Source organism: Erpetoichthys calabaricus, chromosome 3 (assembly GCF_900747795.2).
Source record: "Erpetoichthys calabaricus chromosome 3, fErpCal1.3, whole genome shotgun sequence".
NCBI lineage: Eukaryota > Metazoa > Chordata > Cladistia > Polypteriformes > Polypteridae > Erpetoichthys > Erpetoichthys calabaricus.
In genome coordinates this window covers 244,958,822-244,979,558 of record NC_041396.2, presented here as the reverse complement: position 1 = coordinate 244,979,558, position 20,737 = coordinate 244,958,822, and the positions used below count along the sequence as shown (strand labels likewise).

Genomic DNA, 20,737 nt, shown 5'->3' with positions numbered 1-20,737 from the left:
TTTTTGCTGCTTCTGTAGTCCAATGCTATGCCAGGTTGAGAATTATTATTATAATCTATGTTGTGGCCTATGATTTTTACCAAACTATGTTAATGACAAGTTGATGCCCCCGAAATAAAACTAAAACTGTGAACTTGCTACCGAAGCGAAAAAAAAACAAAACACAAATCTTCCCTTGTTAAGAAAACTTCTAAGTGTGGTGTGTCCTGGAGTTTCGAAGACCACTCATGATAAGCTCTGAGTGTGTCATTAAGACCACAGATAGCTAGTTTGCAAAAAGTAATATAAAACAATGTATTAGGGCTAATGGCAACTGGCATTGAGTCCAGAGTGTTTGAAAGTCAAGAAAAAGTCACCTGCAAACAACATGCCCACTCCAAACCCCCATAACCCCCCAAATTTTGCTGTCCTAGGAAAAAGTAAGCTTGGCTATAATAACTGTTATTACTTCCTCTGACCCGAACAACCTCAAGCAGGTATTTCCTAAAAGTGTCTTGTGGACATTGAATGGGAGAAACTTTTATCACTTCTCCATGCACAATTCTTTCAGCTATCTTCTGGCAGATGACCTTACATTCTTCTCAAGCACCCTCTGGTACAACAAAGAATAGTGGATTTTATGATGATGAACTGCCTAGACCCTGAGACATCAAAGCAGCTACACCCAGTAACACCTATAAGGCTTGCATGACAGTTTGATTTCTACTCCTTGTTAGATCTATCATGTTTGTAAAAGTTCATTCAGGAAATTTCCTTTCACTAGTGCTGTGGTATGTGAAGCCAAATTTTGCAGTTTGACTGTTCAACATTGAATTGTTAGGAGTTCGCTTCCCGGGTCCTCCCTGTATGGAGTTTGCATGTTCTCCCTGTGTCTGTGTGGGTTTCCTCCGGGCGCTCTGGTTTCCTCCCACAGTCCAAAGACATGCAGGTTAGGTGGATTGGCGATTCTTAATTGGCCCTAGTGTGTGCTTGGTGTGTGGGTGTGTTTGTGTGTGTCCTGCGATGGGTTGGCACCCTGCCCGGGACTGGTTCCTGCCTTGTGCCCTGTGTTGGCTGGGATTGGCTCCAGCAGACCCCCATGACCCTGTGTTCGGATTCAGTGGGTTGGAAAATGGATGGATGGATGGATTCTCTCCATTCAGCTTCTTGTTACTCACTCCAGGGGGAGGAGAAGAAAAATGCTTTCATCAATCTGGCCAAGACTAATGTGGCTGTGCTTCATGCATAAACATCATACAGTAATCCCTCCTCCATCGTGGGGGTTGCGTTCCAGAACCCCTCGCGAAAGGTGAAAATCCGCGAAGTAGAAACCATATGTTCATATGGTTCTTTTTATATATTTTAAGCCCTTATAAACTCTCCCACACTATTATAAACATTTCCCGCACAATTATACAGCATAAACCCTTTGTATTCTCTTAGATATTAGGTAAGATTCGTTGAAATTATGTATGTAAACACAGTTTATATACAGTAAAACCTAAATATTATTTTAAAGATATCGAGCGTCTCCGATATCACATATGTTACAGCCATTACGACAGACAGGCCACCAGCAATAAATACGTACAATGCAAGAAAAATTGTATACAGTAAAATGTGTGTACAGTGACACTAAACTATGTAAATGTAATAAGTACTGTACGTAGATAATTAATTATGGTTACTCACCAACAATGACACGACGACTTGTCCGATAACGATGAGTTTAATTTTACTGCAGAACAAAGGAGAGCATTACAGCTCTTCTAAAGGAGCCTCTTCAGGCGACTGTGTAGCACCGCCGTCATTCTTCTTCCATCAGTCTTCAATCCAAATCCCTAAAGTAGATTCCATCCAGACTACTGCCTTATCACGTCCACTTGCAACTCGTTTTGCGCCCTGGTTGAAGGACACTGCGGCTGTAGATCTTATATGCTTTTCCTCCTTTTTAAATAAAAAGAATCGTGGACTCATTGATGCCGTAATGGTGTCCTGCAGCGGTGTAGCTGTTCCCTTCCTTCAACATATCCAAAACTTTTACCTTTTCTGCAATCATTTGCATCTTCTGTTGGCGCTTGGACACGGCCCCTGAAGCAGTAGCAGGAGCACGTTAATGCTGAATGAGTGAGATAAGACTTCCTGGTTAATGCAGCACTCCATCGCTGAGCCAATCAGCACACAGGAACTTTAACTGTGTGCTCTGATTAGGTAGCTTCTCAGTCATCCGCCAATAGCGTCTCTTGTATGAAATCAACTGGGCAGACCAACTGAGGAAGCATGTACCAGAAGTAAAAAGACCCATTGTCCGCAGAAACCCGCGAAGCAGAGAAAAATCCGCGTTATATATTTAGACTAGCAAAATACCCGCGCTTCGCAGCGGAGAAGTAGTGTGTTAAAGAGGTTATGTAAACATATATATACTGTACATATACATACTGTATATACATATATATACATATCTACAGATACACATATCTACATATATATATATATATATATATATATATATATATATATATATACATATATACACACACATATCAACATATACTGTATATACACATACATATACACACATACATAGTGTGTTGTAACACGGGCTGTGATTGTTACATGGGAGGGAGACAACAAATCACAGCTTCCCGCTTTCTAATCGGGCCTGTGATTGGTGCTTTGACGGATGCCCAGATCCCACAGTATCTCCCCTTAGGAGAGGCGTTAGGCAAGTGTAATTGAATAGCGGTGCTGCAAGTTTAGCTTCACACCTGTTTTTAAGGCTTATTGACTGAAAGGGGCTTTCATGAAAAAAGTTAGGGCTTTGCTACAGGATACACCCTCCACAAGTTAAGGAAGTAAAAATAAAGGTATATATTTCTGTTTTATTTAAACCTTTTAAGTTTGTATGCGGGCGGTATGATGGCGCAGTGAAAGGTGCCAGTTAGGAGACCCGGGTTCGCTTCCCTGCGTGAAATTTGAATGTTCTCCCCGTGTCTGTCTGGGTTTCCTCCGGGTACTCTGGTTTCCTCCCACAGTCCAAAGACATGCAGGTTAGGTGCATTGGCGATTCTAAATTGTCCGTGGTGTGTGGGTGTGTGCGCCCTGCGGTGGGCTGGCACCTTGCCCGGGGTTTGTTTCCTGCCTTGTGCCCTGTGTTGGCAGGGATTGGCTCCTGTATTTAGGATATAGCGGGTTGGATAATGGATGGATGGACATTTGTATGCATAGCCCCATTTGCCCGTTTTCATTTTTTTTCTTTCTTCAGTAATATTTCAGCAAACCCGGAGCTTGTCAGTTCAAATCCTGGTACTGACACCACTGTGTGACCCTTAGGAAGTCACTTCACCTGCCTGTGCTGCAAAAAAACAAAAGTAATGTAACAAATTGTACCTCAGATGTTGCAAGTTGCTGGAATAAAGGCATAAGTCAAATAGATAAATATGTATTATACACATAGGAACTATTCATTTATTTTCAGTTAAGTCATCTGCAGCAAACCTTTATAAAATGAGGGTTTCTCCTTTTTAGATAGTGCAAACTGTTTCTTCTTCATTGAGGTTTTCTCTTGGAGAGCTTTTTTCATTTCATTGAAAATTAAAGCAGCAGCTGCCAAAATATGTAGCTTTCTTATTAATTTTTCAACATTGTGTAAAATAACTTTATAAAGTAACATAAAAGGTTTAAATACTGGTTATCCTTTTACACTAAAATATTACTAAAGAGATACAAAAAAAGTAAAATGCATATGATGTTTTTCTTTAAGGAGATTAAATATTACTGAAGAAAGAAAAAAAAAACTAAAACAGCCAAATTTGGCTATGCATACAAACTTAAAAGGTTTAAATAAAACAGAAATATATACCTTTATTTTTACTTCCTTTAACTTGTGGAGGGTGTATCCTGTAGCAAAGCCCTAACTTTTTTCGTGAAAGCCCGTTTCAGTCAATAAGTCTTAAAAAACAGGTGTAAAGATATTGACAATAAGCTACGCAAACCCACCAAGACATGGAATCGTTTAAATCAAGGCGCGAGTCGAAAAACACCATCCCATACTATTAGTTAACGATTAATACATTTCTATATGTATTGTAAGCATACAACTGATAATATGTTGCGCTTATTTATCTGGTGTACCGACATTTTTGCGCGTTTAACGGCTGAAATCCAATGTGGTTTGTGCCCTTCAGAATGAAAACAGTTTGCATTTACCTTTTTAATAAAAGGCGAGCTTTTAAGCCTGAGAAATCACCCCGTAAATGGACACATTTAATTGCACATGTTTTAATACTGGTTATCCTTTTACACTAAAATATTACTAAAGAGATACAAAAAAAGTAAAATGCATATGTTGTTTTTCTTTAAGGAGATTAAATTTTACTGAAGAAAGAAAAAAAAAAAAACTAAAACAGCCAAATGGGGTTATGCATACGAACTTAAAAGGTTTAAATAAAACAGAAATATATACCTTTATTTTTACTTCCTTAACTTGTGGAGGGTGTATCCTGTAGCAAAGCCGTAAGTTTTTTCGTGAAAGCCCGTTTCAGTCAATAAGTCTTAAAAAGAGGTGTAAAGATATTGACAATAAGCTACGCAAACCCACCAAGACATGGAATCGTTTAAATCAAGGCGTGAGTCGAAAAACACCATCCCATACTATTAGTTAACGATTAACACATTTCTATATATATTGTAAGCATACAATACAACTGATAATATGTTGTGCTTATTTATCTGGTGTACTGACATTTTTGCGCGTTTAACGGCTGATATGCTTACATATAAAATCCGCGATAGAGTGAAGCCACGAAAGTCGAATGCGCGATATAGTGAGGGATTACTGTACATATTTATAGTTTCTGTGTTCTCATTTGCAGTAGACCTATGAACACTCCAATCCTGACAAAACTACCACATGCAGTTGTGGTCTCATCCTTGAGCTATTAATAATTACAAAACAATAATTTGGTGCATTCAGTCACTGAGTTTAAAGATGAACATATATATATATATTGTTACTCTTTCAGGGAAGTGTAACTGGAAACTATAAATAAAATTAAAGGTGTAAGTGCATTGTTGTTGAATAATTGTGAACAATTTTTTGGGTTCCAACCTTCTTCTAATTCTTTGTGAATTCCTGACAACAACAAGTTTGCATGCAAACATGGTTTGTCATTGTCATATTGTTTATAATAATGCACTTACAAAAGGAATGTACTTAGCCAAGAGGTAATTTTATGAATGAGGAGTACCTAAAGTTAGTCACTACATGAAATACGAATTTGTATTGTGCTACAAAAATCTTTTGAATAAAAGTTTTTTTAATATATTAACTATTCAGAAAGAAGACAAATGGAAACCAGTATCAAAATGAATTTGTCTACATTGTTCAGTGATGTGATAGTTGTGGCATATGGCCAGAGCCCTTGCCCGGCCAGGATGCCTGTACGCTGGAGGAGAGTGTGTGTCCAGAGCAGTACACCTGGAGTGCTAGGTTGCAGTGGTGCCTCGGACTCCCAACTCCATGGGAGTTGCAGTTTGTTACAGCCCTGTTGGGTTCCGTGGGCACCGCCAGGGAGTGCTGCAGCTACTGCTGAGCCCTTGGTTGCAGCACTTCTGCCACACCTAGACATGCTGCCGGAAGAAGGTCAACAAGCACCTGGAACACTTCTGGTTGCCTTATAAAAGGAGCCAGTGGGCACTACTCAGAGAGCCAGAGTCAGGTGGGAGAAGATGAAGCTTGCCGGAAGGAGTGGAGGTGAAGAGAGAGAAGAAAAAGAGAAAAGGAAGAGAGTTTAGTGCTGGACTATGCTTGTGCTGTACAGGTGGGAAATGGGGGAAGGCGTTTCCAACGGGTAAAAGAAAAAAAATAAAACGTGTGTGTTGCACTTGTGTCCTGTGTCTGTCTATGTCGGGTTTGGACAGTGGGAGTGCCTTTCGAAAGCCACATAGTATTAATATGCATGATCGCAATGAACCACAAGGTTGACATTGGTAACTTCCTTTCTACTAGACTCTGACAGAATCAGAATTACATTTATTTGCCAGTAGTTAATGTACAGGAATTCAGCTTGGTAGCTTTGGAGCTGCTTGTAATATAACACCACATCACATACAAATATATAAGCTAAACAACATACATCATTAAATGTTGTAGAAGGGTTCAATTATTAAGGAGATCACAACATACTGCAATTTATTGCTGGAGTGGACCATTGATGTACCAAATCAGACAATAATGGAGAATGTGCTCACACTTTTAATTATGACTTTGTAGAATTGTACAAGGATGAGTTGGTAAATTTTTAATTTCTTTAGTTGGCATAAAAAGTACATCCAATGCTGAGCCTTTTTATTTATGGAAGTGGTGTTAATGTATACCATAGTGCCTGTAAAATTTTTAACTTCTAGTGGAAGGGGTTGATACCTCTGTTTGCCAAAGTCAAATCCCATTTTCACTTTCTTAGTTGTATTGACTACCAGGCTGTTTGTAGGGCACCAAGACACAAGACGAATCATCTACTTTCTATATGCTGTGTCATTACCATTAGTAATTAGTCCAGTAATGGCAGTGTCATTTGAAGTACTTGATGATTTTTTACTCAAGGATCAGCGTATCTACAGACTTTGGTGTACAAGGAATGGAATAGGGGGGAAGCACACAGTCTTGTGTTGCACCTGTGCTGATTCAGAGACCATCTAAGCGGTGGGAGCCCATCACTACATACTGTTTCCTTTTTGTCAGAAAGCTGGAAATCCATTTATAGATGGAAGAATTCAGATCAGTATTTAGTTTAAATAGCAACAGTTCATAGACAATAGTAGTAAATGCTAAACTGATGTCTACAAACAGTTTCCTGGCATAAGTTCCATTATTAGTTAGCAAAAGGTACCAGACCTTGATGGGATGCTGTATTGTTTTGTTCTGACATAATGAAAGCAACGAAAAGTGACATGATACAAAAGACACATTATAGTCATATTATGATGTATTTTTTCTATATGTCTGTATGTAATTTACAATCTACACACTTCAGTAGTTTTTAATTGTTGAACTGTTAATAAAATTTGAATCTAAGTTGTGTTTTTACAGGGTGTGAATATAAGGATTGCAAACACTGCACATTTTATTTAAAGATCCTTCACAGTTTACTTTCAGCAGTTATATACCTCTGATCTTGCAAGAAAAAAAATTAATAAGAAAGACAATAGGTATTGCACATTTTATCCAGTTATAGTGCGAGTGCAGAAATAAAGAGAGTAAATTTCTAACTACTCTGACATGTGACAGATCAATTAACTGTGAATTTTAAATTTTGATTTTGCTTAACAAAGCTGAATTAGGGAATTAGAAATGAAGCAATACAGAAATAAGGCTAATAAATGGTCACTTTAGGCAGCCCCAGTAGGAGAGTCTTCATGTTCTACAATCTCTGAATGTAATGGATGGCAAGTAAAAACTGAGACAGATTTCAAGCCAAATGGCTATATGCACTAGTGTTGGATTGGAACTAAAATATTGACTGGTATCAATACCAGCTTTTGGACCTTATTATCAGTACCAAAATAGTACAGAAGTACATAACAGATAACTTACCCACTCCCAGGCAACCTCCCTGTAGGAACACTAATAAGCACCTGTGGCTTCTGTACAGTGGAAGTCAAAATGAGCTGCTTTTATATATAATTTTTATTCAAAAATAACAATTAAGTCAGTATTTAAAAAAAAAAAAAATCACACTATCCAGGGACCTCTGGAGTTATAAACAAACTAGTTTTAGGACTAATTTTGGATGAATCCTCAGACATACAGTATATAATGGCTTATGTCTGATAACATATGGGAGATAATCTTGAAAATTAAAGACTGACTGTAATGGATGGTATGCTGATGACCCCTTTTCATTTGATGCTATTAATCAGCTAATTAAAACAAATGCTGAAACAAGTCCTGCAAAGGGGCATTTCTGATACCTGACAAAGTAATTTTATATGAAACGCTTTACAAGTGTAACTTTAAAGAGCTATATATTTTTTTTCTTAATTTCTGCATCAATTGCCCCCAAGTGTATATATTTGCTATTACATATGAGCAAACCCTTTCTACCTAAAATGACCTTACATGTATTACTGTTAATTAATTTTAATCTACTCAAATGGTAATTCTTGGGTAATTGACATGTTTTATATGCCATGTCTTAAGAGGAATTTGTCATCTTTTCACGTTTTTGTTGTTGGTATTCTAACATGGTTATTTTTATTTTAGTAAAATTTCTGTTATTAATATTTAGTATCTGCCTATACTGCTAATAATGTATTCTGTATCTGTATCAGCTGGCAAAAATTGTATTTGTATTTCTGTAATTGATATTATTCATCTGTAAATGAGAGTTTGGATTTCACTTAAAATGTTTTCCTTAACCCCAGTGCTTCTTTCTTTCATTATTTATTTATTTATTTATGCATATTTATTTTTTAGGGGTAGATCGGGTCAATACAATTTACAGAGTAGGACAAAACATGTCCCTGGTAAGCCACCGCTCAGATCAGCCTCAATGGATTCACTGGATGATCTTACTTTGGATGATTATTGGACTGAATTAGAGCATATTCAAAGCAGCAACAATGACCAAGAACAGCACAATGATCTGGTAGAGAAAGTACCCGATGGTAAGTATTCCTGTGATTTATTTCCTGCATTTAATGATTAGGCATTCTGCAGCATACTTCATAAGAAGCTAAATCTGTTCATGTGTGCATGTTAATGTACATTCTTCTGATTAATGCAGTTGTCAATCAATTGCCAGAATAGTTTATATTTTATAATATTCTCTTTAAGTAAAGCACTTTACATAGACTTTTATTACTTTCAACTAATGTTGAATCCAGATAATTTAGTTTGAAATCTGTGTAGTAAAACTGCATGTTTAGTTTAACAGCATATCTAGTACAAACAGAGTGAATTAATTAATTTCATTTATATAGCACTTTTCTTACCTAGGAATTGAAGCTCAACAAGAAAATAAGACTACAGAGAATTTCTGCGCATCTGAACCTTTTCTGCCATTCTGATAACTGCTGATGTGAACCATATTTGATTTTAGCTTATAGTGCCTTGTCAGTTTTTATAGTTTCCTTTGCTAAGTTTGTTTCTTAAAATACTTTTTGTTCTTTATAATTATGCAAATAGTGTCTATATTGTACATGAAATTGCTGTACATTCTGAAATGTTGGAGTTCTGTCTTGTGTGATGTAGAAGGGGAACTAGAGGAGGAGTGGCTGAAAGAAGCAGGGCTGTCCGACCTCCTGGTTGATTCTGCAGATCCCATTGAAAGCAGAGTGTTATTATCTACGCTAACTCGCACCCAGGCAGCAGCCGTACAGAAGAGAATAGAAATGGTTACGCAAACTCTACGCAAGAAGAATAAACAGCAGCAAATACCAGATGTGAGGTCAATCTTTGGTTTGCCAACATCACAAGCCGAGAAGGTATGACACATGAATCAGAAATGATATATTTCATTCTGAACTAGAATGTTCACAACTGATTGATTAAAATAAATTCTACTAAAGCATTTGTGCTTGAAAAATTTCGTATTGGATATATTAAGTTTTGTGCCATATTTAAAAATATCAATAAATGAAATGCACTATTAATTTGACATTAAACCTGGAATGTCTCTTATTGATTCTATTTTTATGCAAATTAAACTAAAGAGTTAAGTTTTTTTTTTTCTTTGTTGAAGCCTGAGGATACAACAATATCTGCAAGCTAGATAAGAGGAGGGGAGAGAGAGACACACAGATACACTAGTAGAAACAGTGTATGTAGAGAAACAGAAATGTAGAGTCATTCAACATCTGCTTACCTAAACATTAATAGAAATGATGAAATGGCAGGGGATTAGAGGAAAACAAAAGCTGTAACAATGTTCTTTGAAAAAATATTTTTTATATATAGAGATATTTGGAAAGCTGGAGTATGGCTAATCTATGCAAGCTGATCAATCCTTCCCATCCCAGGCATCTTTTAATATATGTCATAGTCTGTATTATATCATAATAGCTAATGATATTATGGTCATGCACTGTGATTGTTAGCCATGTTGCCAAAGTTCCCAAATGACTCAGATACCTTGTTTTCATGGCAAACTAAACTAAAACTGATCATGGTAGCAATAAAAATACCATGTAGAACACAGGGAGAAAAAAGGAGAGGGGGTTAACCCTTATTGTAGTAGACAGGTCATTCCAAAATTTAAGGGTTCTTTTTGTTAATGCTGTACATCAGTAGTTTGATTTTTCTTCAAATTTATAGGCAAGAAAAGTAATTTACAGTTTATTGTATTAGAAGGAGGATTTTGAAAACCCATGTCTTATATTGAGTTTCCGTTGAGAACCAGTAGTTAAACAGTAATACTTTCCACGTCTAGTATACTAAAGGCAGAATCTTTAAGTAGCTGCAGACTGGAAACAAGTTAAACACTGAATAAAATAAATACTTTTTTTGTGAACTAAAATGTCTACTCCACTTTTTTTCTTTATCTTGCTAAGTTATAGAGTGCATTAATTTCATTTAGTCTTGCAAGAGATAATACCAGATTATTTAAAAAAAAATAACTTAAACCATTCAAGTTAAGAGTTGAGAGTAACTTGTTACTGTGTGTACAATTTCCCCAAACTTATACAATGTCTGTATTTTATGGATAAGTACTGTAGATGTTAAACCAGTGTGTTAATTCTCTGTAGCAATTAAGAACAAATTTGTAGAAGCATAATCTGTGTGTATACTGTATGTATGTGTATATAAATATATACACACACACACATACACACACATACTGTATATATATATATATATATATATATATATATATATATATATATATATATATATATATATATATATATATATATATAAAGGTCAAATTCCATAAAAGAACAGAGCAAAGTGCTTGAGACTGAAAAAAAATTTGTTTCAATTGAATTGGCACATAGAGCGGTCTTTCAGCATGTATAGTTGACAAAGCTGACTCTGAAATGCAGAAATCAGTGGTCACATCTGTTTTGTTCTTGTGAGCATCAGTGAGAAGTTCCAAACTTTTTTTATTTTTTTAAACGCACCTCTCAGTGTCCATAGCATGCAGTCAGTATAATTATAACCTTGAGGTCTGGGAGAAAGTGGTTGGTGTGTTACATAGCGGCACCTCTCAGGTACAAATCCATAATGAATCTCTCTGGCTGACATCTGTTATTTTCAATTTTTGTTTTTTTTCTTCAATCATGGTGTGCAGGGTGGGATAAAATCTCTGTGAATTTAAGAAACACGTTGAAAACTGGTTGAGTAACTTAAACACAAGAGAAGCTCAGCAGTCAGCACTTTTGCTGATGAGTGAGCGAAAAATTAATCCTCAATCTGATCAGTTTGCTCAACCCAACCATACCTTGAGAAACCTGGAAATAAGCGACAGAGTCTAGCTGTGGCAAACCTCCAGAGCTTCACAAGTACAGACGAAGTCAAATTTGATTGACAGTTACCCTGCCCATAGGTATGCCCACAATGTCTCTGGTTTGTGGTAACCCTTCTCATGCTTTGCATCTTCAAGATTTTGACCATTGAGTAAAACAAGTGACCTAAACATGCAATCTATCTGGCTGTTCAGTAGATCTCCTAAATTGCGATTGAATAAAAAATTGTGTGCTTTGCTGCATTTTTTTTATGAGAAATTACTTTGTTGTAATGAATATTGCAGATAAAACAGACTTTGCTGTAATGTGTGTTTTTTTTTTAAAAAAACATCAGTTCTATTGGAAATTGGCCAGGACCAAAAAAAATTAAAATGATATAATGTAATAAAATTTAATATAAATACAATATAAATGAAATGGTCATTTACTCACCAACAGCACTATCTCCCATTTAACTAAAAATCTGAAGTTTGTCCAGATGGCATATCTAAGGCAGTAGGTTTCTGGTATTATAAGGACATTTTGATATATAAACATTTAGGGGTAAAAATAAAACAAAAATAGAAACTAAGTACCCCAGTATCTCAAAAATGCTTTGACAGTTTGAAGTTTGGCGACATTGTAGAAGAAAGAAAATGATCTGATTACGTATTTTTTTTTTGTTTTTGTTGATATTTATCTTTAATAATCCTCTACCCAGTGGGACATTCTAAGACTTCATGTCCCCTGTTTTGTTACAGCACTGACAGAGATTGTACTGAGAAATGGAGTTGTGCCTGTTTAATGCAAATGAAGGCTGTCTGTAGAATTGAAGTGAAGGGAGAAAAGTTTGATGAAGCTGAAAGAAGAGGCATTTAGCAAATGCTTCCCAGGCGAAGTGACTCTGAACATAGTCAATTTCGCACAACTGATCCATTAAGAAAGGTGTTTAATATCTCAAAAGAAAAATGCTGTATAGGAGTACATTTAAGCATAGAAAAATATGGAGGGATGGTAATGGATGTACATCCTCACAAAGCTTTCTTATATACTGTATGTGTAGGATTGCCTCTAACCTAATGCCTTTTAGACACATTAGTAGCAATTAGATATTATGGCGCCACATGCCACAATATCTACACACACATCATTTGGTCGCTACCAATATAACTATGCCTACACAGCCTACTGTAATTTTAAGTAAACAACTTTTTGGAATGGAATTTTTTTTAAACTGTATTTAAATAAAAAATGTAATAACTACACATGTGGGTGCCAATTTGTAGTCTGAACTAAATTACAGATGCACAGAGAAATGTGTACTTCTTGTCATACCTTTAGTGACTAAGAGAGTTAAAAGTAATAACAAAAGCTGTTTTGAACTGTATTCACTGAAAGCTGACAACTCAAATGATCTGGATTAGAAAACAACACAGATTACAAGTATAATATTAAGATATACCAATTGGTGAATATCTCACATTTAGTAAGAGCTAGACTGTACATATAGTTTAAGGGTTACTGTCCCCACAGATATACAAACATGGAGAGATGGTTATAAATTCATAACTTGTTAACAGAACTCTCTTTATGTTGCTAAAAAATGAAACAATAAAAATGTCTCCTTGTTTATACAGTGTTACAAAAAGAAGGTCAGTGGTACTTTTGTCTTTTAACCAAAAGAGACTCTTTTGGTGCAGGAATGGTTTGCTGCATCATGCATGCAATAAATATTTGAGAATAGTCACCATGGGGAAATCCAGAGGAGTTAACAAAATGAGCATGGTCTTTTCACATTTGATTTCAGTGCTGCGTCTGTGTTAACATAATAGTTGTTAATTTGGTGTCCATAAATAATTGCAACTGAATGTGTGAATCATTAGAGAGAAGCACATGCTTTTCAGTTCCTTATAGATTCTGTATTTCTTTTCTAATAGGTTTTGCAAGAGCATGTTAAAATTAGTATCTGTCAATGGCAATGAAAGAAAAAAATTCTCAATAAGCAAATTAATGGATTGGATAAAAGTGATAATTGAGATTGAATTTGAAAACTTATCAAAAGTGTCGCAGCCGTCATATCCTAAAGGTTCCATTAGACACATAAGACTTCATTTAAGTGGACTTATATTAGCTATAGCTAGCTACTTTTGTTTCAGTTAGAAACTTTGACCCTTTCATTATATATACAAATATATATATAAACATTTTATTTTCAGATTTCTGATGCTAATGGAACTCCTTCTCCATCAAATAACGAAGAAGAAAAAATGTCATCTGTTTCTGGTGGTATGTTGAACAGCTTTAAGCATTATTATACAACACTCATACTACCAGACTTATAAATAGCATGCTCTTTATCAGAAAATCATCAGACAGCACTTAATATGTACATTTTAATTTTTTTTTCAATTTTCTTTATATTCAGAAGTATTGTTATCAATTGGTCACAATTGCATTTAATAACCTAAACCTTTTCTATACCAACAATTACATCTTGCCTGAAGAAGGGGCCTGAGTTGCATTCAAGCTTGCATATTGTAATCTTTTTAGTTAGCCAATAAAAGGTGTCATTTTTCTTGACTTCTCACTATACCAACAATGAAAGGTGTGTTTTAGGAATTAAAATTTTGTCATTGTTAAGTGACAAACATTCCCATTGCTATATGTTCAGCTGATTATAACAATAAATCATTATTCACATGTTTATATAATTTGTAAAGTGAAAGCTTCTATTAATCGGAACAAATTCAACAGGTTTTATTTATATTGAGTGACCCAACAGTTTCATCAGCTGTGAAAAGTGTTTGAATCTTTATGTATTGAAATGATAAGATGCTATTAAATAAACCAAACAAGCTGTGCTTGACCTAAAAATATGGAAGATATTAAAGGAGCTCAGTATACTGTTACAGAAGACTAAGCTTTGCATATATAATTTTCCCCAAATTTAGTATATATTCATAATAAACACATAAAACAGGTGAACTGCATTGTTTCTAATGCCTTAGTTGTTGTAGTTGTTCGAGATTTATGTCTGGGATCATAGTAAGTATAAACTGTTTCCAATTGCCAATTGTTTTTCTATTATAGTGTTTTTCACTTTAGAATGGAGTGTAATGTTGGAGAAACTAATACTGAATTTTTCTAGCTACATTTAGTTTCAGTAGATGTCCCCAGCTGAAATTAGAACACCATTAAGTCAGTGTCATTACTTTAACTACCATCAATACATTGGATCACTTGATTCTGGGAATGTTATGTTTTATTGAATTTACTCTTCTGGTAACCATCTTCAAATAGGTTTAGTATCTGTGGTAAAGCAAAAGAAGAAAGGGGAAAATGAACATCATCAGTATAAGTTGATGAATTCAGGTTATTAGCCCTTCATTGGGATCAATTAAATAACTGCACAAAGATAATATAATTTACATTTACATATTTGGCTTACGCTTTTATCCGTGGCGATTTACAACATTTATGATACAAATAGTTACATTTTGTTTGACTTTCCAATTGGAGCACAGGCTGGTCAAATGACTTGTTCATGGGCACACTGTGTTACAGTAGTAGTGGGATTTGAACCCACATCCTCAGGGTTATCAAAGTCCAAACCCTTAATCCCTGCACTACATTGCCTTCTTAATATCATTAATTAGCTACAAAAACTCTGGGACAGTAAAACATTCTAAATACAGCAATGATGAAAAAGGCTGTTTTTATCATAGTATCAGGTCACCTTTGACATGCGCCTAACTCAAAACATACCAACTAACTGGGAGATGGGAAGAAATTTCAAAACCAGCTTTCCAATTGTTTTCTCTAACCTCGTATCTGTCTCACAGTCCATGTTGTACCACACATATTCAACATTAGGAACTTCTATCAGCAGGCAGCTGTGCTGTCTAGAACTGTGTGTTACTTTCAATCTTTTACTTCAGTCCATTTAACCATCAATAAAGGACTTCCTCACAAACATCCTTTTGAACCCTTGAGGGACTGAATCTAGAGAAGGAGTGATCTAGTTATAGCTCTTGGCTTGCTAGTAATTAATTAAACAGACAGAGTTTAAACTTTTATTTGAAAATTGTATTTATTTGCATAATAACTGATTGGAGCAACTGTAAGCAGTACAAATAATTATACAACCTTTGTGGGCTCATTCAGTCTTCTTTCAGTTCCAGATGACATTTCCTAGATGGTCCAGTTCCTTTGCTACAGATTATATACCCCTAATTGAAAAGATTGATTTCTTGTGAGAGAGAGAGTGAGTTCTTTTTCCAAGTGTCCATCACCTAAATAGCAAAAGATAGCAAGCTTCATTTAAGTTGTACATATTCATTTGAGATGCTTCTTGTAAATTTCAATTTTTGCAACAAAGCTCTTTACAAATATGTGAGAATAGCAACTGAAAGCTTGTTTTTTCAAAAAGTAAACTAAACTGAGGGGACTCTTTTTTTTTTTAAATTCTAATAAAAGGAAGCAGTTCTTCTCCTCCCTTTCTTGCATAAATCAAGTGCACATACCTGTTTCTTTACAGCAGAGCTGACAGTACTAATTCATTCAATCAGAAGCTGTATGAAGCAGCAGACAACCTGGCTATGCAAAAGATTTTAAGGTCTAGCATCACTTTCTTTGTAAAATACTCTGAATCATGCTTTACCTTTCATCTTTCGCAGAACATGAAAAAAAAGCACAAAAACAACGTAACAGATGTGATGAGAATCTTCAGTTGAAGAAAAACTCTGCTTATTGCAGTGATGTTTGATTAGTTTGTTACCTTCTTATCATTATTAATTATCTAAATGTGCGAACAGAAGTATAGCTTGACTTTTGATAAATTTTGCTTTAAAAAAAAAAAAAAAAAAAACTAGCCAGGTTAGGAGGAAATTACTCTAACCCAGATGAAAGAGATGGATAAAAACATTTCATGCAGCAAATTTAGGATCAACTGTTTTTATGTTTCTTTTGAAGGGGTTAGTGTACAAGCAGTGTTGGCCACGGTGCTCGTTTTGCATTCAGTTAAAAGTTTTTTTTCCATTTAATTTCTTGATCGGCATAGTTTTACTTATTTGTCCTGGTTGTTCATATTAAAAATCTTTTGCCTTGCATAATAATATGTTGGGAGCTTCAAGTAATGTCCCTATGTCCTTGGGCACAAAATTTTATTACTAGTATGTAATATTTGGTGCAATCACATTTAAATAACATGGATTGTAAAGCAAACTTAAGAACCAACATTTCAAAATAAGGGAAAGTCATTTATTTATTCTTTTTCATTTGACTAACTAGTAGCCAATCAGTTCAATATCTGATCCTTTTTATTTATAGCAGATGGTAACATGTAAACTGAGTGGACTGTGTTTTCTTTATTCATACTTTTTCTGTATGGAAATATACTTAGTGTTTCATAAGTTGGTGTTGATGTCCTCTGTGCATTTTTAACATGTATGTGGTAAGAATATGCTGCAGTCACCTTGTCTATGTGTTTGTGAATTATGAACATTTGGATAAGCTCTCCATCAATTATTTTTTGCCATAAATGAAAAGTTGTGTTTTTTAGCCAGCTAGAGAGGTGCCTGATCAACCTCTAAATGACAAATGTGATTTTAGAGCTGCTGTGGTCACATATACCCTGCTGCTTAGGTTGTCCTAACTTGCATGTGAATGAACCTTAACAGTCAGTTGGCAGCTAGTCAAAGTGTAATTTTGGAGCAAGAATATTTGTGGCCCTAGCTTTGCTTAATTGTAAACTCAGTGATGCATCAGTGAGTGTCACCAGAGTATCAGCAACAACAACAAAAAAAATAAAAGCATTTCTAAAGAAACACTTTGGAGCTGTTGCAACTACCCACATGTAACCTCCATTTTGGAGTAGTCCTCTATTTGTGATTTTAGCTGTGTAGAAGACAGAGACCACAAAATATTTTGCAAGAATACTTCTGTTTATTATGCTGTGAGTAATATAGAGGGCATCAAAAAAAATTAAATATATTTATGTCTGTATAGTGTACCAAATACGTATGTCACCACTTAAATAAATAATTTTATTTATAACAGGGTGTCCTCTCCTGTAGGCTCTGTAATAGAAAATGCATATTTTCATAATTGTTTAAAATAATAAATACTAACAGAATAAGAAATGAAAAAGTGTGATGTTAAAACAAAAGGTAAACCCTTACTTCACAGTGGCCATTATAGAACTGAGAGCATGGCCTTTTTTCCTTAGGAAAGTTCCATTTATGTTGTGGGATTTTTAGTGTTACAGTTACTACCTCTCAGTTCTGTAATGACACCATCTCCCACTGAAAATGAAACTTTAACATCCCCAGGCTTTTAGGTATATTTGTCACCATTAGTATACCTTACCCTTTCTGTATTCTTTAACTGATTTGTACTAAATATACAGGCACTCATCATATATATCAATCCAGTAAATTCCTAACTGTTCTTAATTGGTTTAGAGATGAAATAGGTTAGGTTATCCCCTTAATTCACTATACCTGTGCATGCCAATTGTGTACATCATATTTGACATATGATTAATCCCAATATATACTGATAGGTATAAATGCAAGTGCATAGTTTCAGTTAGTCTCGAAATGGGTTGAACAACTTGACCAACAGTGTTAATTGACTCACTAATAATATTTGTGGTATCATCAATCACATTTTTTGTCTCCAAATTGTCATCAATACTAGTATCCAGTATGGTTGAATCAGTTTCCTCTTTTGGTTACATCTCTCCTGCATCACACTAATGACACTAAATCTTTCATCAGTTAACCCCCCAGTATGTGATTTTTCTCTACAGTACTAGCTATCCAAGCATTTGTCATTGTAAATAAATCAACAACTGATACTTTTATTGCAACAATTCTCAAGATCACTTACATTCAATAGGAGTGCATTATTATTATCTGACAACACCTCTGACTTGAGTCAAAGGAAATTTACAGTCATAATGAAACTCCGATACAGTGCTATTCCTTGTCCTCTGTCATAGTTCTGAATCTGGAAAATATTAAGAGTTTGGTTCTTTCTAATAGCAATATACAAAAACAGTTCTCCCATCAACACACAATTTTCTGTTTACCACACTCCCCGTTATTAGTGATAATGAATACTTTGTATTAAAATTTGGTATTATAAAATCAGGCAGATCTTTGACACCTGCAACATTCACCTTCCTTAACAGATTCAATGTTCTTTAATAAACTGAGGTATTTTAGAAGAAGAACTGACAGAGATGTAAACAACAGTCCTTGAAAGACCTTTATTGATTTATGCTGACAGAACTCAGGAAATTGAAGTCTTTGGTAGATCTCCTGACTTTGCTGCCTGTCTACTCATTCTTTTTCAGTTCCTTTATGCTGCTCCAGCACCTATAGCTCTGACCCATTCTCACATGCCTGTTTGTTCATAAGTCAGAGTCACAACAGTATTTTTAACACTAGAATTCCTGAAGCCTATGACTAAACTCGTAATCCTGGCCCACCTTAAATCCCTTTGCGCCTCTCCATCAGCATCTTTTGTTTTGTAAATGTGTTGATCAGCACAAGCAGCAAGCAGGCTGCTGTCCCATCCCCTGCCTTGATGGAGCTCAGCTCGGGCAAAAATTCTCCCAGTTCAAGCCAAGCCTTGTTATCTACGTGTGAAATCTGGAGTTGTACAAAGTAAACTATATAGTATATCGTTATTTGGAATACATGCATTTCATGTGTGTTCCGCATCTACAAAGATCTGGGTAAGTGTAGGATGAAAGTAAATGTGAGAAATGCAAGAAATGCTGAACACATACCTAAAGCAGAAACTTTTTCCATGTTATACTAATAGTGACGTGAAGTATGTAATGTGTGAAGACTTTAGTCCAAATATCAAATAAACTTGTGCGCTTTTATTCAAGAATATAACCAAAGAAAAAAAAAGCATTCAATTTACATGGGGCTATCAATGAGTTAAAAACTCAAGCTTAAATGTCAGTCGACAGGGAGTTTACACGTATTCTTGAATGGTTCAGAAATAAAAACTGTCCCCCTATATCCCGAAGGTCCTGGTTTCGAGACCAGGCGTTCTGTGTTTTGAGTAGTGAGCTGCTATTATTATTATTATTTCTACAATATAATAATAATATAATGCCTCTTCTTCTCTGAGTTGATGGCATTTATCTCTATTCTTTTCACAAGAGCAGCGCTGTGACTACTATCAGACTGGACAAAGGCAGGACCATAGCAACAAACAGCTTCTTCACAGCACTTTCGCCGGCTAATAGATGGCTTCAGGGCAACGCAACTCTGCTTGGCACCATAAAGTAAAATGGGACTTCCACCTGCAGCTAAAGTCACTTCAGTGACTCTGTACTCTAATGCCAAGCAGGGATATTTATGCTGCCATATATAAATGACCCTTTCCTTCAGTAACTTTCCATATCAACCACCAACACTCTATGAGTGCTTTAAAACTGATTTTGTTTACAGTGTTTCTAACTTATAACCCCCTTAAATGTACAGAGCAGCAGATTAATAAGGGTATATTGTTTTTACAGCATTTCTCATGCTGCACAGGAAGGAAGGTTTTTATCTAAAGCAGTCAGGGGACTGTACACACCATTTATCTAGCATAATCATTTTGCATTGTAATCACTGAATGTAAATGTCCTATTAGCAGTTTAAGTGTGAGCGCGCTGAGAAATATGAATTTTGGACTGCCATCATCTTATTTCTGTGTGTGGAACACACCATTTACAGGATTTGCAAGCCCAACTGATAAGTAGTGGGCTGTGCAGTGTGCAAAAAAAAACCCAAAAAAGTCTAAAAACGATTAAAGAAAGCTTAGGGAGGTTTGGTGGCACAATTCTTGGCACTGCTGCTTCATTAATCCAGTAACAGGAGTTTGAGTCTTCTGTCTTAGCTGCTGTGTGTGAGAGGTTTGCATTTCCTCTCTGCATAGGCTGTTCTATTGGTGCTGTGGTTGTGCTCCAATTTCCCATAAATTTGCATATTAGGTTCTTAAATTCTAAATTGGCCCCAGTGTGAGTGCATGTCTGTACATGAGTGGTCCCTGCTATGGACTGGTACCGATGGGGTAAACTCTGGCTTCTTTTGATCATGAACTGGATTGCTTACTTTCACACTGAAGCTTACCTTTACCCACATTCTTCTGCCTTTTTCATTTATGGGTCTTCACACATAACAGCCCTGCATATAGTATTAACTTACTGCATGGGCACAAACTTCAGTGTGTCTTAATTTTCCTTCCTGAAGTTTTCTCCCTTTCTGAATACAATCACAAATGTTCCTGTTTTGCCTTTTAGAAT

General features: G+C 35.6%; 1 protein-coding gene across 2 annotated transcripts in view; it reads left to right on the top strand.

The window, feature by feature from the left end:
- arhgap18 (Rho GTPase activating protein 18) overlaps nucleotides 1-20,737 on the top strand; it is a 152,251-nt gene that overhangs the window by 46,487 nt on the left and 85,027 nt on the right. For both annotated transcript variants that reach the window (XM_028797930.2, XM_028797929.2), the window contains exons 2-4: nucleotides 8,456-8,646; nucleotides 9,233-9,465; nucleotides 13,641-13,710. In XM_028797930.2, coding sequence (XP_028653763.1) covers nucleotides 8,456-8,646; nucleotides 9,233-9,465; nucleotides 13,641-13,710 — 494 coding nt within the window. The remainder of the gene's footprint in view (nucleotides 1-8,455; nucleotides 8,647-9,232; nucleotides 9,466-13,640; nucleotides 13,711-20,737) is intronic.